This window comes from Malania oleifera, chromosome 6 (genome assembly GCF_029873635.1).
Source record: "Malania oleifera isolate guangnan ecotype guangnan chromosome 6, ASM2987363v1, whole genome shotgun sequence".
Lineage (NCBI taxonomy): Eukaryota > Viridiplantae > Streptophyta > Magnoliopsida > Santalales > Ximeniaceae > Malania > Malania oleifera.
The window spans coordinates 4,378,237-4,397,203 of NC_080422.1; the positions used below are offsets into that span (position 1 = coordinate 4,378,237).

The following is an 18,967-nucleotide window of genomic DNA, read 5'->3' on the forward strand; positions in this document are numbered from 1 at the left end:
TTTGTTGAGGGGTTCTCTAGATTATCAAGGTCTTTGACATGACTCATGAGGAAGAATGTGAAATTTGATTGAATTAACGAATGTGAGTAGAACTTTCAGGAATTGAAGCAGCGTCTAGTCATTGCCCCAATGTTGACCCTTCCATCAGGTGAGAGTGGATTTGAAATTTACAATGATGCATCGTAGAATGGATTTGGTTGTGTTCTAATGCAGTAGGGGAAAGTCATTGCATATGCATCTCGCCAGTTGAAAGAGTACGAAAAGAACTATCCTACAAACAACTTGGAGCTGGCAACAGTTGTGTTTGCGTTGAAGATCTGACGATACTACTTTTATGGTGTAAGGTGTGAGATCTTTACTGACCATAAGAGTCTCGTACTTCTTCACCCAGAAGGAGTTGAATATAAGGCAGCGCAAATGGCTTGAGTTGATAAAGGATGACAACTGCACCATTAGCTATCACCCAGGAAAGGCGAACATGGTAGCCGATGCATTTGAACTGGAAATCTAGGGGTATGTTAGCCTCAGTAGTTATGGCTTCACACCAGATCATGATGGACCTGGAGAGGTTGGGTGTAGAATTGGTAGAAGGGAATCGTCAGGCGTTCATTTCTAGTCTAGTGGTTCAACCGAATTTACGAGAGAGAATCGGAACAGCTCAGTTGAAAGATACAGAGTTGATAGAGATTGTAGAGAAGATATAGGATAAGCAACACACAAACTTTAATATTGCTAAGGATGGAGTTCCTAGATTTCACACTCGATTGTGTGTGCCAGATGACACATAGATAAAGAGGACGATTCTAGGGGAAGCTCATCGTTCTCTCTATACTGTTCACCCGGGTAGCACGAAGATGTATAGAGACTTGCGTGAAACATTCTCATATAGCAACATGTAAAGAGAAATTTCTAAATTTGTAGGTCAGTGCTTGACATGTCAGTAGGTGAAGGTAGAACACCAGAGGCCAGCAGGACCGTTTCAACCACTGGACATCCCTACGTGGAAGTGGGAGCATATCTCGATGGACTTTGTATCGGGATTGCCTTCAGCGTTGCATGGGCAGAATGTCATATGGGTAGTGGTTGACAGATTGATGAAGACTGCCCATTTCATTCCGGTTAGAACCAGTTATTCCATGGATAAGCTAGCAGAACTCTATGTTCAGAAGATAGTCAGAATACATGGTGTGTCCGTGTCCATCGTTTCATATCGAGATCCACGATTCACTTCTCGTTTCAGGAAGAGTTTGCGGGGAGTGTTGGGTTCTCAACTCACTTTCAGTACTGCATTTCACCCTCAGATGGATGGACAGTCTGAACGAACCATTCAGATTCTCAAGGATATGCTACGCGCATGTGTGTTAGATTTTAGGGGCAGTTGGATCCAATATCTGACGTTGGTTGAGTTTGCATACAATAACAGTCACCAAGCCAGCATTGGAATGACACCATATGAGGCTTTATATGGTCGTCGATGTCGATTTCCATTGTACTGGGATGAAGTAGGCGAGCAGCAAATTTTGGGACCAGAACTTATTTAGCAAACCTCTGCAAAGGTCGAACTTATCAGGGAAAGGATCAAGGTAGCCCAGAGTCGATAGAAGAGTTATGCAGATACTCGCCGATGGGAGCTAGAATTCGAAGTAGGTGATATGATATTCTTGAGGATTGCTCCGATGAAGGGGGTGATGAGGTATAAAAAGAAGGGCAAATTAAGCCCTAAATACATTGGGTCATTTGAGATTCTGGAGAGGAATGGTTTGGCGGCGTACAAGATAGCACTTCCCCCAGTGCTGTTTAGGATACATGATGTTTTTCACGTGTCCATGTTGAGGAGGTACGTTCTAGACCCCTCACATGTTAGCAGTTATGAGTCATTGGAGATTGGGGATACTCTTGCATACAAGGAGGTACCGGTTCAGATTCTGGATCGAAAAATACAGGAACTGCGTACTAAGGATATACCGCTAGTAAAGGTTTTGTGGTGGAATCATGCAGTTGAGGAAACATCCTGGGAGTTAGAAACAGAAATATGTCAGAAGTACCCACAGTTGTTCAGCGAGGGCTAGTGCCAAATGGGTAAGGGTGTAACATCCTCAAAATTCTATCCATTATATATATATATATATATATATATATATCCATACCTAAGCAGCGGAAACATAAATCATACAACCATTCACATATATATACTATACAGTACCAAAATCTAGTGTATATTCACCATAGCCATACAAGACTAACCCCTCCAGCATCATCTACCCAAAAAATATACACAACTCTGTCAAAAATTCACCCCATAACCAGGGTAATCAACACTCTCTCTATTCGCGAGCTTGATCTGCTCGCCTAACTGGCTCACCTAAAAAATGTTAAAGTAATGGGATGAGTTGACGCCCAGTAAGTGGAAATATGATATTACTAGTGTGTGGCAACTAAGTTAAGAGTACTTTTAAGTAATAACTGAACTATAATGAAATAAATAATCTGTAAAGCATATCTTTCTTTCACAATTTAAAATATACTGTATCGTCTGTATTTTCTACTTTTCATACTGATAATACCATACCATACTTATCATATACTGTAAAACTGTATACATATACATAACTGTGTTTTATCCCTAGGACTCTGTACGTCATGATTTGACCCCTCATGACAGGATTGTGCGGCCCGTAGGTGGGACTTAACTTGGTCGACTCTCTAGGTAAGTCATCATACTCTACACTACCTCAACCCGGCCAAACTGCATCCACTCCTAAGCGCGGGACTAGCTGCTACCTCGTCTAACCGGCCCCCTCAACCCAGCGTACTGGGGAGCTGCATCCACTCCAAGCATAGTTAGATGGTACCCACATATTATCTGAAATATGTGGTTGCACTCTATCTGTATATAGCAATGGTACCGTGCTCTGTAACCGTATCTGTCTGTAACCTTTCCACAGGGATCTGATACTATATACATATATACATATATACTCTTTTACTGTTTTCATCATGTTTCCAAAATTACCATAACGCTATCTTTATGTACTGTAAATACTGTAATCTTTGTATATTGTATCTGCAGTATCTTGATGCTACCTCTGTATATCTATCTGTATACTCTGTATGTTATGGTAATAGGAAAACATGGCATGCTATAACATTGTACATACTGTTCTATATAAAACTGTAATATATATATACTGATCTGAGTAAAACTGTATACATGTATATGTATATATCTGTATCATGAAACTATTCGTATAAAAGTTGTATATGCATGTAAATTTCTTGTATAATCTTTGTGCATTCAGTATAGTATGATACATTATAAAAGCTGTATAAGTTCTTCATCACGTGAAAATCTACTCAGGCCACACAAGCATCTAAATTCATATTTTGTAAATACTATATAATAAACTGGTATAAATATGTGTCCATGAAATCTCTAATAGCATTATGAAAACTCCTAACATAGCATATTTTCCTTGCCTTAACTTTGAAAAGCCCTTATAAAATTCTGGCTCTATACCCGCAAGGTTCCCAATTCAACTTCCTGAAAACACAATTCTCTAGAAAAAAATATCAGTATTTTCTTACCTACAACATTTCTTATATCTAAGGGAAAGGCAAATACTAAATAAAATGCCTTACCCTGAGATTAGGAGGAAATCCAAACCAACTTTTCCAACGATCAGCTCTGGCAGACTTGCAAAGAACTTCTCCAAGAGCGTCATGGTAGTCTCAGATCTTTGATCTGGCAAGAAACAAACCCGGAAACAAAGAGAGAAGTGAGAGAGATACATAGAGAGAGAGAGAGAGAGGAGCGCTAAAAATGGGTAAAAATCCAGGTTTTTCACTCTTTATACTGCCAGATTCGTCAATGAGACACGTCACCTCGTCGACGAGTTCTTCATTAAATTCGTTGACGAAACCCTATATTCGTCGACGAAATTCAGAGCATCCCATATCCGTCTTTCGGTATTTTCTCGTTGACAAAACCCTATATTTGTCGACGAATTTCCTTATGTACTCATCAATGAAACCCTGTATTCGTCGACAAATTTTCTGGCAATTCCTTGAAATTATTATTATTATTATTATTATTATGTCCAAAATACGATGTCGTTGACGAAGTCTACTGCCTCCTTCTGTTCCTGTTTCCATTTTTCTCTCTCTTTAATATTTAAATATCAGTATTTTTCGGGTCATTACAAAGGGTATGGTTGTATATGGATGGATTAGAGTAGGTTGTGTAGTTAGTTGTTGGTAGTTTTAATTATAGATAGTCTTTGAAAAAATTTGTTATAGTTATTGTATTTTCCCAAATGCAGTATTATAATCACAGTATTCCTCTGCCATAAGTGAGGGTAGTTAATAAACTTGGGACAGGGCCGCTATGTGGGTGGCTACCGACTCTTCTGTAGACAAGGATCGTGAGTTAAGGAGGTGATCGGTAATAGTTAACAAATTTCGAGGATGAAATTTTTGTAAGGAGGGGAGAATGTAGTGATCCTTAAAAAAATAAAAATAATAAAATAAATAAAATTAAAATTAAATTTAATTTAATTAATTTTCAAATTTTAAATAATAATAATAATTATTATTAATTAAATAATATAATATTATAATAAAATATATATTAGATATATATAACCCTCTGGCTTTAGGAAGGAATTAACATCCCTGAGAAAAGAAGACACAGAGGTAGCGCAGAAGCTCTCCATTTCCTCGTCTCCTCTCTCCCACTCTCCTCAATCTCGTTTCCAATATTTGGTCGATTGAAAATCCGAAGATACCGTAGGGTTCCTATCACCACCACCGACAATCCTACTGTAGCAGATTTATCGTAGGAGCAGTGTAGGCATATCTCTTGGGGTAAAGTCAATTCTCAAACTTACCTCAAATTTGCTTAAACCATAAGCCCAATTAACGAACGGAAATTGTCAGGAGACTCGTGAGGAGATTCTCTACAATCTAACCAAAGCGGGTTTTCGAATTAAAGCTCCGGGACACCAACCTTAAATCGAGGGTAAGTGTAATAATTTAGACTTTATTAGGCTATTTAGGGTATTCAGAACCTAAGGGAATTTTATGAAAATTTATTCTAGGGATTGTGATGAATAATATGATTAAGTTTGAATTTCAGGGTTTTAAGGGTTTTTGAACACCTGGGCATAGGCTGGGGTGTTATCGGGCTTTTTAGGAATCAAGTAAGGGGATTAAGTTAATTCAGGAGTTTTATTTAATTTGAACCGATTATATATATATATATATATATATATATAATATTTTGAAGGTTATTTCAAAAACCAACCGTTTGAAATGGATTTTACAAACCTAAGATATATGGTATGGTATTTTGAATAGAAACGAACGGTGGAAAGTTTGGTTGTTTATATGATTATGTTTGAAGTTAAAATCGTGTGACCGATGATTTTTTGGTAAGATTTATTGTTTAAATGAATTTGAGATTGTTTGCAAAATATTGGAACTGTTTGTGAAATATTGGAATTGTTGCGAAAAATACTAAAATTGCTTGTGAATAATGCAAGAATTTGGTATAACGGCCGAGTTTTAATTGACGGCTATACACAGGGTTGTATTTTGTGGCCGGGGGCTAGGTTTTTGAAACAACAAGAAATATATGTGAAATGATGTTTTAAATGTTATTTTTTATTATCTAAACTGCATGATATGCTTTAGGAACCCTGAGGGCCAGTGTATTGTGAGCACGGTACCGTTGTTAGAGATTTGTTATGTGGCCGTGTGTGCCCACACCTGTGCTGAGAGGTGTAGGGTGGTCTTATCCAATTTGCCTACATGAAGTGAATGCACCCCTAAATGAGGGCAATAATGTCATGACCTGCTCATTTTCCACATATATATATTTTTTTTTAAATCAACATCAATGTCACATATCTCATATTCTAGCTCAGCAGGTCACCATCCACCTAGACCCGTGGGTACCAGGGATATATCATATCACATAGCAGAAGCCTACGCAGTAGAAAACACACAGTAATATGTATTTAATCATATCATACACCACAATATTCTAGAGTTACTACATCCACTGTATTTCCAGACATACATCCCAAAAATAAAACCTAGGGACATTTCCCACAAAATCTAACTCTCCCTACAAAACTCACCCTTCAAAAGGGCAACTAACAGCTCTATATCAGCGGGGTTTTTCCCGCTCTCCTATCTGTGGCTCGTGAAAAGTTAATAAGATTTAGGGGTGAGACACCTCTCAGTAAGGGAAATAAACTAATACCAGTGTGTGGCAACATAAGTATTCTGTGTTCAACACATATCATACATAACATGTTCAGTACTGTTTATCAAATCTGGGAAAACATACATATACTATCAAAACATGGCAAAACATACTGCATTTTTCATAATCATATTTCATCTCATATAATAATAATAACATAAAACAATCATGGTAGGTTAGCTGGCTGTTGTCATATATTACCCCCACATGACTGGGTTGTGCGGCCCGAAGGCGGGACCTGACAATGGTTGGCCGACCACTGCCAAGTCAAACAGTAGTCTGTAGGTTCGATGGGTCTACCCAGACTGGTCCGTGCACCAGGGGCGATAACAGCACACTTCTTGAAAATAACCACATCGACCATCCAATCTCACACCACTCAGTACAGCGGCGTTAACACAAATATCATGATCATGAAGACCATGGACACATAGCAACGGTACCGTGCAAGTGCTAGCCTAAACCAAACCAATCAAGTTCTGATATCATATACATATACTAAAAATCGTGATACATGGATATCTCATATCAATAATTATCAAATCAATCATATCATTTTTTACATATACATATTTCATGAAAATCATCGGCCTGTACGTCGGAATTACACATTTTATCATAGCTTGGTCTATACGTCGGTAAATCACAAAGCACAGCCCGTACGCTAGCAAATCACATAGCTCGGCCCGTACGCCGGCAAATCACATAGCTCGGCCCGTATGCCGGCAAATCACATATAAAAATCTCAGCTCGTACGCCGGTTTTCCATCATAAAAATTCATACCATCCACATTCCTAAAAAACAGCATTTCACAACATTTTTATACTCGTGCCACACTTAACAAATTTTCCACGTATTCAATATATCATCATTTAAACAGTATTTTCCAAACATAAATCATATATATAAATATATTTATTTTTCCTAAAACCAGATGCTACTTATATAGTTATACATGCATTTTCTCAAAAAGAACTAGCTTAGTTTACCTCTTACCTGATTCCAAAAAAGCCCCTAAGAAAATTTCCCCTACAGCTGCAGGGTTCTCAACTCAACACCCTGAAAATGAAAACTAGCAAAATTGAAATTCAATATTTTTACGTGCATATCACTTTCTTCAACTGTCAAAAATCCAAATATTGAATATAAAGTCTTACCTCAACTTAGGGATGATTTCCAACTTCCCAATCAACACCCTTGGAAACGAAAACTCTCAGTATTAAACTTTAATATTTCAACGTGTATAACACTTTTCTCAACTATCACAACTTCAAATTTGGCTTAAAAAGCCTTACCTCAACTTAGGAATGATTTCCAAATTGCTTTCTCCAACGATTCGCTCCGGCAGATTTGTAGAGAATTTCACCAGAAGTGTCGTGGTGGTTTCGATTTGTCGATCCGGTGTAAAACTGGCCCGGAATCGAAGAGAGAGAGTCGTAGGAGAGAGAGAGAGAGAGAGAGAGAGAGAGAGAGAGAGAGAGAGAGAGAGAGAGAGAGAGAGAGAGTGCACTGACGTAACACCAAAAATCCAATTCAAATTGGATTTTTGACTTTCAAAGCTTCTTGAAGAAGCTTGTGGTATTTTATATATATATATATATATATATATATATATATATATATATATGTATACATTTTTTTTTGTCCTTATCATACTATTCATTTTACTTGTTTAATTTAATTAATTTATTTTATTTTATTAATTTATTTATTTATTATTATTTTTTAAAAAAATTTTATTTTTTTCCCGGTTACTACAAATCAGACCAGCAGTTGGAGCTGCGTATACCCGCAGAGTATGTTAGCAAAGAGTACATATGACTACTATCTGGGTGGATCCCCTAGGACATTAGTCCAGCCTTCGAGTCGCACAACCTGTGCCATGGGGGAAGTAAATGGCGTGCTTGTCACAGGGAGTGTCTTATATGCATATATGTTATCATGTGAATACGAATAATTAATAAGATAATTTTGAGAGCTTGTTGAGAAAAGCGAGTGTCCTAGTAGCAGTAATGGTATTAGAGCAGAGAGAAGTTACTTGTATGGGCGGGTAATCTTCCCTATTCTCAGTCAATTGTGTGTGTGAGTGTAAAATAAGAATGTTTCATAAATGTTTTTATCTACTTAGTGAACTGATTATTTTCTGTACACTAAACGCATACTAGCCACACACTGACATTAACTTAGTCTTTCCTTTACTGAACTGTGCCTCACCCCTACTTTACAAATTATCTTTTCAGGAAATCCTAGAGATCGAGTCTAGCGGGCTAGAGGAGCCGGACTAAAGGTGTAAATTTATGTAGGTAGTGTATAGATAGAGATTTATTTTTGTTTTGTTTTATGGGATGTAATTATGTGAAAATAGATATATTTGTGTATAAAGATAGTTAGAACTCTAGTAATGTAATTTGAGAATTTTGTATTTCATTTCGCTGCATATATGTGTTTTATATATGATGAACAAGGTATTAGGTACACAGATGTCACTAAAGTAGCACTCCGAGCTCACGTGGCGGGTCGAGGTCGTTACACATGCATTCCCCTAGAGCACCTCATTGGAGTGTTGTGAAGCACATACTCACATATTTGAAAGCCACCATAAATGATGGTTTTTTTTTTTTTGAATCCAAATCAAGTCTCACTCTCCAAGCTTACTCGGATGCCGATTGGGGGGGTTGTCCAGATGATCATCGTTCCACTAAAGGATTTTGTATCTACCTTGGCAAACACCTCATTTCTTGGAGCTCCAAAAAGCAACAGACTATTGCTAGATTTTCAACAGTAATTGAGTACAAGTCAATAGCTTCCTCAGTAGTTGAACTAATTTGGTTACAAACAATGTTGTGTGAACTTAGCATCAAGCTTTCTCAAGCTCCTACTTTATGGTGTGACAACCTAGGGGCGACATACCTCTCTGCTAATCTTGTATTTCACTCAAAAACAAAACACATGGATATTGATTTTAATTTTGTTCAAGACAGGGTGGCTGTCAGCTCACTTAAAGTTTCATTCATTAGCTCCAAAGATTAAATTGTGGATGTCTTAACAAAACCACTAGTTGCTGACAAATTTCTTCGGTTCAAGTTGAGTTGATACACCATTGGACTCGAAGGAGCATATTAAGCTATATACCCCAGCTACACATAAGGAGACCTTTTCACAAACACTTAGTATGCAGGGTTCTAAAGCTTTGTAAAATCTGTTATTCCTCTTCTATTATATATAACCAACCTATACAAATTTATTCTTTTTTTATATTCTCTTTCTCTGTATATATATTTGTAGATCATTCAATGAGAAATACAGAGAATAATTCCAGTAATTTTTTTTCTCTTCTAACAAAAGTAAGTAACATTTTAGAATTTTACCACCATCTAATTTGAAATTGTATTAATTTTTACCAATTGCTAATTTTGAAGAGTAAAGCTTACCAATATTTCAAAATAATACAATCTAATGTTTTCTAAATGCGAGAAACTGAGAATGATTTAACGCTTAAATTGTCAAAATACTTATAGCAACCTCAGAAAGCTTTTCAAACAAAAAAAAAAAAATAATTAAATTTTTGTTTGATAATATAATAGATAAACCACGTTACCAATTTTCAAATTGAAATTATCAATTTTGACTAGTTCAGTAGTTCGAACCTATGCTACCAAAGTGTCAATAGTGTCTTTATAACTATGTTTTATTAATAACGAGATTATTTCATCGTCGATACATTTTGTATTTTTTAAGAAAATATTTAACATTAAGTAGTGTATCAGGTTTGCATCATCATCATTATTATAACCCTAAAATACAAATTTTATCAAATTTATATGAAATCTATTTTTTTTTTTTACTGTCATTTTGTTTTTATTCTTTATATATGTATATTGTCATGGTAGCCTATGAAATAAAACTCTCTAAGGTCTAAGTATGTAGTTTTCACCTTGAATTTAAGAAAAAACTGGTATTTTAGATTCACATATTCAATTCTAAAATTTAGAATCCGTGTTACCAAAACACATGAACTCGTATAGTATCCCGAATTGTGAGAGTTGTATTCTCATTCTTCCAAAGATGGAAAAATAAAATCATTAGATTTAAGTGTAGACTTATACATAAAATATTTCTTAATACAAAACACGCTAAAATTTTAAAAGTATCTTTCTTAAAAAGTGATAGCATATTTTTTGTTGAATTTCAAAAAGTTCTTTTTTGAAAATTATGAGATAATGAAATATGGATGACACCATATTTTTCTTTCAAAAGGATTCTTATTAATTCCATTTTTAATAAGTCAAATAAAATTAATTAATGACAAAAAATCGCATTATTTAATTAATACCATGAGGACCCATATCTCAGTAGTATAGCATTTGAGTGCAGATCAAGAGGTCACCGATTCGAACCTAGTTGGACCCTTTCTCTCTTGATAATAGTCTTCATCACATTACTAATTTTCAAATTAAAAATTTATCAATTTTGATTTGGGTCTTAAATTCGATTTGTGAATTAATACAATTTCATAATATATTTTGTTTAATTCTATACAAATATGAATCTAAAACTTGAAATCCATGCTACCGAAATCTATTAGGGCTCTAAAATTTATATGAAATCTATTCTTTTTTCCTGTCATTTTTTCTTTCTTTTTTGTTCTTTATTAATTTTTGTGGTGGTAGGCTAAGAAAAAAAAAACCCTCAAGGTCTAATTCTATGATAGACCATGGAAAAAATTGCCAGTTAGTATCAAGTTGTCATCTCTCCATAGGTGGATATATAAATAAGAAATTAAATTCTAATTTTCCAAATAAGATTGTGTTTGTATCGAACCTTGAATTTTGAGTTCTAGTCTTAAACATGTAATTTTAGATTGAAATAAATGTAATTTTGTATATTTTAGTCAAATATAATTATATTCAATTCTAGGATTTATAATCCGTGTTACCAAAACATGTGAACTCGTATGATATCCCAATAGAGTCGTATTCTCATTTTTTCATAGACGAAAAAAATATTGAATTTAAAGTGCAGACTCATGATTAAAGTATATCCCTAAAAATTTAGAGATATCTTTCGCATACTTTTGTGAAATTTTACAAAGTCCTATTTTGAAAATTATGAAGTGATGGAAAATGGATGATAACATATTTTTCTTTCAAGATATTCTTAGTAATTTTCTTTTTAATAAGTCAAAATAAAATTAATTAACAACAAAAAAACACACTATTTAATTAATATTACTCAAACTCGGTAGATGAAAAAAAACACACTATTTAATTAATATTACTGAAACTCAGTAGTTGAGCATTCAAGTGAGGTCACCGGTTCGAACCCGATTGAGCCCTTTTTCTCTTAATAACATAGTCTTTATTATGTTCTATTTTAAAAATTATGAGACAACAAGATATTTTTTCTTTCAAAAAACTATTCAAAAGTTTCTTCTTTAACGAGCTAAATAAAACTAATCACCAAAAATCACATTATATTGTTCAGCTACGCTACGTTTGGAAGCTTAAAAATTCAACAAAACTTTATATAACTACATACTATAATTTATCAAGTTTATACAATTGCAAACATAGCCCCAACCAAACACGGCATTATTTCCGGTGATCAAATACAAACCGGGCAGTGAACCAGGCCATTCTCATTACACTCCGAGCACCTCTCTTTCTCAATAATACCAACTTTACCCCCACCCGTCTTCTTCACCACCTTACAACTTCCTCCACACTCCAAACACGGCACAAACCTTAGTCCCCCGCACCCCCCGCACGCGCGCCTTCCCGCCCCTCTCTCCACTTGCGCCCGACTCAGCACTTTCCCGAGTCGACCCGACTCGTTCATGCCCACCACCTCCTCCGCTCCCCCCAGATACCTTCCTTTCACGAACACCCTCGGAACCGCAGCCTCCTCCCCCAGCACCGCCCTCAGCTCCGCCCTGTAGCCGCCGTGCACCGCCACGTCGCGCTCGTCCACAACTACCCCGTGCCCCTCCAGCACCGCCTTCACCCGCTCGCAGTCCTCCCGCGTCCGTCGCACTCCCCCCAGCGACGTCGTGTACACCACCACCGCGTCGCCGCCCCCCGGCGGGCACTTTTCCGGGAACTCGCTCAGCGGGTCCCGCACAACCTGCCTCGATACTCCCCCTCCCTTTTCCAGCCTATCTCGCACCAGGAACGCGTTCTCACTCACCGGTTTCAACCCTTCGGTACCGGCCGGCGGCGGGAAAGGAGCTCGTGACTCAGAGCGATTCGACTCGTTCTTCACCGAACCGAGCTTCTTTAACTCGGGAACCGGAGCGCGCGACTCCGACTCGTTCTTGACCCGGTCGAGTTTCTTCTCGGCCGTGTTGGAGCGCTCGAGCTTCGCGTCGAGTTCTTCAACTGTGTGAAACGACAATCTCTTGTCATGACTCTTGGGGGCGGTGGAGACTTGCGGCGGGGGCGGGGGCGGGGGCGGTGACATCGCCGCTGGCAAGGACACCGGAGGGGGGGCTACTGGTGCGTTGTTGCGGAGGGTGGGCTTGAGGTCCTCGAGGGCCTTGCTGACCTCGGCCCATGAAGCGGGATTACCGCCGGCGTCAGCGACGTGCTCGAAGGCGGTGAGCTTGTCGAGAATGGCAGGCGGCGCGTGGGAAGACTTGTCCTGATGGCCGAGGTGGTGGGTGGCGTCGGCGGCCTTGAGCCAGGGTTCTTCGACGGCGGAGATATCGAAGGCGGCGAAGCTGGCGGGCGGCGGACGGTAGAAATCGACGGTGGCTTCGATGCGCTTGGAGGAGCTGCACCCCATGGCGGTGGCTGCGGGCGAGTGAGTGAGGGTTTGGAAGTTTGGAGAGTTGGGGCCTTGGGGGAGCTATAAGGAGGTGGCGCGTGTGGAATGTGTGGTATAGGGTTGTGGGTTTATCTCGTGGGATTCGGATTGGTGGCGATGGATCCTCCAGGTGGATATGTATTATGTGGTGTATGGTGCAATCAGCAATGTGAGATGTGGGGCAAACCCGATTTGGAAAATATGGATCGTGAGATGACTCCAGCTGGCAAACTGGTGGGCATGGATTGCCTTCACACCTGGACCGTCAATCCTCTCTTGCTAAGCTCGAGCTCTCAAGATTTTTAATGCACAAAATTGAATGTGTACATTTAAGCTTATCTAGAATTTTAATTTTTTTTAACATATGGAGATATAGTAAAGCTCAGCTCCACTCGAATTCAATTTGTTTAATACATAAATAAATTGTTAAAAATTTACTTATGAAAAATTAATTGCATAACCAGAAGGCAAAGGATTATTTGGAAAATGATTTTTATAACATTTGGAAGAAATTAGTAAACTCAAACAAACTTTCATGTGTGATACAATAAATTTTGTGTTGGATTAGTTTTGTTTTTTTCGGTTTTATATTTATGGATTAGTGTTTTTCGTGCTAAAAGTGAAAAGAAAATGCGAAGGAAATTTATTTTTTACTATATTTTCTATCTATATCAAATACTACTAAAAATAAAATTATAAAATTCAAATGGGTTCAATTTTTCTTACTAATTTGGTGTAGGTTTAGTCAGTTGACCTTAAGTTAGGCAAGGAGGTAAGAGTCCGAAGAGCCTGATCATTATGAGCATTTTGGTTTTCGTTGTGGATGGCGATTTTGGTTGCTGCAGCAAAGCATCATTTTATGTTTTTTCATGCTGCAAAAGCAGAAGTGCATTGTAGTGACCCGAAGAATAATAACATTTTAATAATAAAAGGGAGAAAAAATAGATACAGAAACAGAAGGAGACCGTAGACTTCGTCGATGAGAAAGTACCAAGAGGGGTTTCGAGGTAGCCTGAATTTCGTCGACGAATACAGGGCTTTGTCGACGAATTTAATGAAGGACTCGTCGACGAGGTGACGTGTCTCGTCGACGAATCTGACAGTATAAATAGAGGGAAACCGGGATATTTCTCATTTTTCACCGCGCCTCTCTCTCTCTCCCCTCTCTCTCTACACCACTCTCTCCCTTCTCTCTTCCATTCCGGCCCCATCAGTCGCCGGATCGACGATCTGAGGTTACCATGACACTCCTGGTGGAGTTCTCCACAAGTCTGCCGGAGCGGATCATCAGAGAAATGAAGTTAAATTTCATCCCAAATTCAGGGTAAAGTCTTTTATCCAGTTTTTGGCCTCATGACAGTTATAGGAAATGATATAGGTAGAAAAATACTGATATTATGTTCTGTCATATGTTGGTTTCAGGGTGTTTTGTAGGAGGCCCTGCGGGTGTTAGGCTTGTATTCCTTAGGAGCTTTCCAATAGTCAGGTAAGGGAAAATATGTTATGTTAGGTATTTCTTAAAATATGATACAATTTATTTAATTATGAAAATTATGTATTTAGTATGGTGTGGCTTGTGAATATGTATATGGTACGGGGATATGTTTAACGAATTTAGTTTCATGATTTTACGAATTTCAGTATTATGATTATGCGAATTTCAGTACCATGATTATACGGATCTCAGTACTATGATTACATGAATATCAATATTATGATTATGCAGTTTCTATGTTATGATTATTCAGTTCTCAGTATTATGATATATGAATTACAGTACAGTTATGCAGCATCATGGTTATTTCAGTACTTTAGAATCATGGTAAATCAAATAAACATATATATAGAAATATATTCTACAATATCAGACCCTGTTGGACTTGTAACTACAGAGCACAGTACCGTTACTACAGATATTATGTTACTTTATGAGTGCAACCACCTATTCAGATAATACGTGGTAAAGTCAACCACCTAGGCCCTTGAAGAGGTTAGACTCCCCATCCAGATATGGGTTGAGGTGGGCAGGTTGACTGACAGAGTTCAGTGATTTATTCTTGGTTGGTCAGCCAGGGTAAATCTAACCTACGGGCCGCACAACCTTGTCATGAGGGGGCATGTCATGACACAAATAGCCACAGGGAACAGTTTTCAATTACTATTACGTATGTACAGATTTACAGTAACAAGGTACATACTTATGTATGATAGAACTATTTTAAATAGCAACTTTTAATACTGTTATGTTAAGCAACATGGAAAGGGGATGAATTTTCTTACTTATACTGTACTTAACATATCCAGTTATACATATTTATATGAAATCAGATTTTGCATAATATTGTTAGTTCATTTGTCATACACTAGTAATAGCATATTTCTTCTTACTGAGCGTTGACTCATCCCAGTATCGAAACATTTTTCAGGTGATCCAGGTAGGCGAACAGATCAGACTCGCAAATAGAGGGGCGTCTGTAGTGCTCTGTTAGCAAAGTGAGTATGTTTTGGGAGGATTTTTGTATTACCCTAGCTAGTTAAGGGTATTTTGGGTAATTCAGATATATGTGTATACTGAGAAAACATGTAGTACTCTGGTATTTGGTAGTATTGGTTTTGTATTGTATATAATGGTTATGGATATGTTTATATGATTCTGTTTCTTGCTGCTTATGTTAATGTTGTGGTATCAGAGTATGTTAATTGTTACAGTGTTTTTTTTTTTTTTAAATAAATAAATCTATTAATTAAGCAGGTCGTTACATGCATGTTGCCAAGAGAATCATTTTTCTGTAAAAGCAGAAGACAACTATGAAACAACTAAAAGTTGTTTTCTTCAACTCAAATAACATATCTGCTCAGCTATTGTTATTAGTTTCCTTGCAAATTTCTACCTAAAGAAAAAGCAGCAAAGACATCAGCATAAAAGCTTTGGTTTTCACTTGAAATGGGCTATATCAGCATGAATCAAAATGTTCAATCCAAATCCTTATACATTTTTGTTTGTGTACTCTTCTCTCAGCTTTCTACCTTGGATGCTCTTTTCCTTGATGAAACTGAACTTCATAGAGCATCATTCTGGGTTTCTGAGAAGTACACATAAAATGGATGTGCCTGCAAATAATAATATGTTATTATTTACTATAAACACAGGATCTTTAAATCATCATGATCTTCACCTATATGTTACCTTTATACAGAAAAATAAAAAAGTAATTAAGTCACATACCGGAATCGTTCATGGTATATGTCAACTGAGAAAAATGCTCGTAGAAATCGTTTCTCTCGCTTCACCTCGATCTCTTTCCGTACTCCACCAGATTTATAAGAATATGGCTGATGAACAGAGAGTTAAGGTAAAGAGAGGACAATTCCTATATACCTTGCTTTTAATCTATTCTATTACTTTGCAGAAAATTTTAACAAATAAGCTACTCCCCATAACAATAGCTATATATAGATTTATAGGAAATTCAACTTTCAGTCATTATATCTCACATTAGTTAATTCATAGATAAAACTTTTCATTTTAGATAAGACGTTTCATTTTCCTTATCATAAGTCATTTCATTTCACTTATCATATAGTACACTTATCTTTCGTGTGGGATATAGAAATATTCATACATTCTCCTACTTGACCCATATGAATAACTTTAATATGGATTAACAATATAACCATAATATGCGCATAACCATTAGCTTATTCATGCTTTTAGTGAGATTACCATAATATCATAATTAGATAATTAAATGACACGAGTGATGACGGTAAATATCAATATAGCGACATCTTCCCTTCCATTTACAACAAATGCTAGCAAATTACTTAACTATAATTCATAATAGGAAGTAACCATAATGTCCCTGTAATATCTTTTGTCAAAGACTATTCCTATTAACAATAATTCATCTCCATAATTACGTAATTGATGGTAAACAATGATAATGTTTAGAAACACTGTCATTGATATTATTATACAAATGTTATAGAACAAAACATAAAGATCCACAATCATACATTAAGGATTACAACAAATACTCATGTGATTAGCATGTTCCATAAATGTCTTTCGTAATAATCCTTTAGTTAAAGGATTTGCTATCATGAGCTCAATTCTAATATGTTTTATAACCACTGTTTGTTTCCGAACTTCCTCTTTAACAGTCAAATATTTGAGCTCCATGTGTTAACGCCGTTAGAATATTTGTCCTTTTTGGAGAAAAAGACTACTACGGAATTATCACAATAAATTCTCAGCAGCCTAAATATACTCTTGATAAATCCAAGTCCTAAGATAAAGTTCCGCAACCACAAAGCATGAATTATGACCTCAAAGCATGCAACAAATTCAGCTTCCATAGTAGATGTTGTTATAATAGTCTGTTTGGCGCTTTTCCATGATATTGCTCCACTAGCTAAAAGGAACAAATAACTATAAGTTGATTTTTGACTATCAACACATCCAGCAAAATCCGAGTTGGAGTAACCAATCACTTCCAACTAATCTGATCTTTGATATGTGAGCATACAGTGTCTCGTTCCTTTCAAATATCTCAAAACCTTCTTTGCAACTTTCCAATGATCCATTCTGGGATTACTTTGATATCTCCTAAGCATTCCAACTGCAAAACTAATATCTGGTCTCGTACAAGTCTGCATATACATCAAACTTCCAATAATAGATGCAAAAGGAATATTTTCCATTCTTTTCTTTTATAATTAATTCTGTGGACAATCATTTTCACTAAACTTGTCCCTTTTACAAATAGGAGTTGGAATTGGTTTGCATTCAGCCATATGAAATCTTTGTAGAACTTTATTGATATATCTCTTCTGAGACAACCCTAACAATCCACGTGATCTATCACGAAATATTTCAATTCCTATCACATAAGTTGCCTCACTCATATCTTTCATTTCAAAGTTCATAGAAAGAAATCTCTTTGTGTCATTCAATAAGCCATGATCTTTACTAGCAAGCAAAATATCATCAACATAGATAATAAAAAAAATAAACTTGCTCCCACTGACCTTTAGATTTATACACCAATCAACGATATTTTCCTTAAATCCAAAGGTCGTGATGGTATCATAGAACTTAAAATACCATTATCTGGAAGCTTATTTAAGTCCATATATTGACTTCTTTAATTTACAAACCATATGCTCCTTTCCTTCAATCATTAAACCTTAATGAAGATCCATATACACCTCTTCGTCTAAATTCCCATTTAGAAAAACAGTTTTCACATCCATTTGGTGTAACTCTAAATCAAAATGAGCCACCAAAGTCATTATGATCCTAAGAGAGTCCTTTTTAGATACAAGAGAGAACAGTCTCTTTGTACTCAACACCTTTATTTTGAGTGACACCCTTTGCTACTAGTTTAGCTTTATATTGTTCAATATTGTCATTACAGTCGTGTTTGGTTTTAAATTCCCACTTACACCCAACTGTTTTAAAACCTTCAAGCAAATCAACGATATCCCAGACTTTATTCTGTTTCATGGATTTCAACTCATCATTTATGACATTAATCCACTTTTCAGAATCATTACTTTTAGTAGCTTGTGAAAACGTAACTAGATCTTTACTAGTCCCTAAATCATAGTCAGATTTTTGCAGATATACCAAATAATCATCAGGAATAGCTGATCTCCTTAATGCTATTTCTTGTTATTGTTCTGCAATTGGTTCAATGGTGACATTTTCATTATGAAGTGACAGATCACTAGATTGTTGTTCAATATTATCTTACTGTTTAATAACTGGAGGAACAACAATATCTGTTAAAGGTCTAAATATCGATATAGGAACCCGAATTTCTTTAATGACCACATTACATGATACATTACTCCCACTCATTTCACCATTTTCAAGGAACTTGGCATTT

At 36.5% G+C, this 18,967-nt stretch overlaps 1 protein-coding gene across 1 annotated transcript; it reads right to left on the minus strand.

The window, feature by feature from the left end:
* Window positions 1–11,763: 11,763 nt before the first annotated feature.
* Window positions 11,764–13,515, minus strand: LOC131157007 (uncharacterized). The gene has a single exon (XM_058110821.1). The coding sequence runs from the start codon at window positions 13,050–13,052 to the stop codon at window positions 11,874–11,876; it is 1,179 nt and encodes a 392-aa protein (XP_057966804.1). The 5' UTR covers window positions 13,053–13,515; the 3' UTR covers window positions 11,764–11,873.
* Window positions 13,516–18,967: the final 5,452 nt, after the last annotated feature.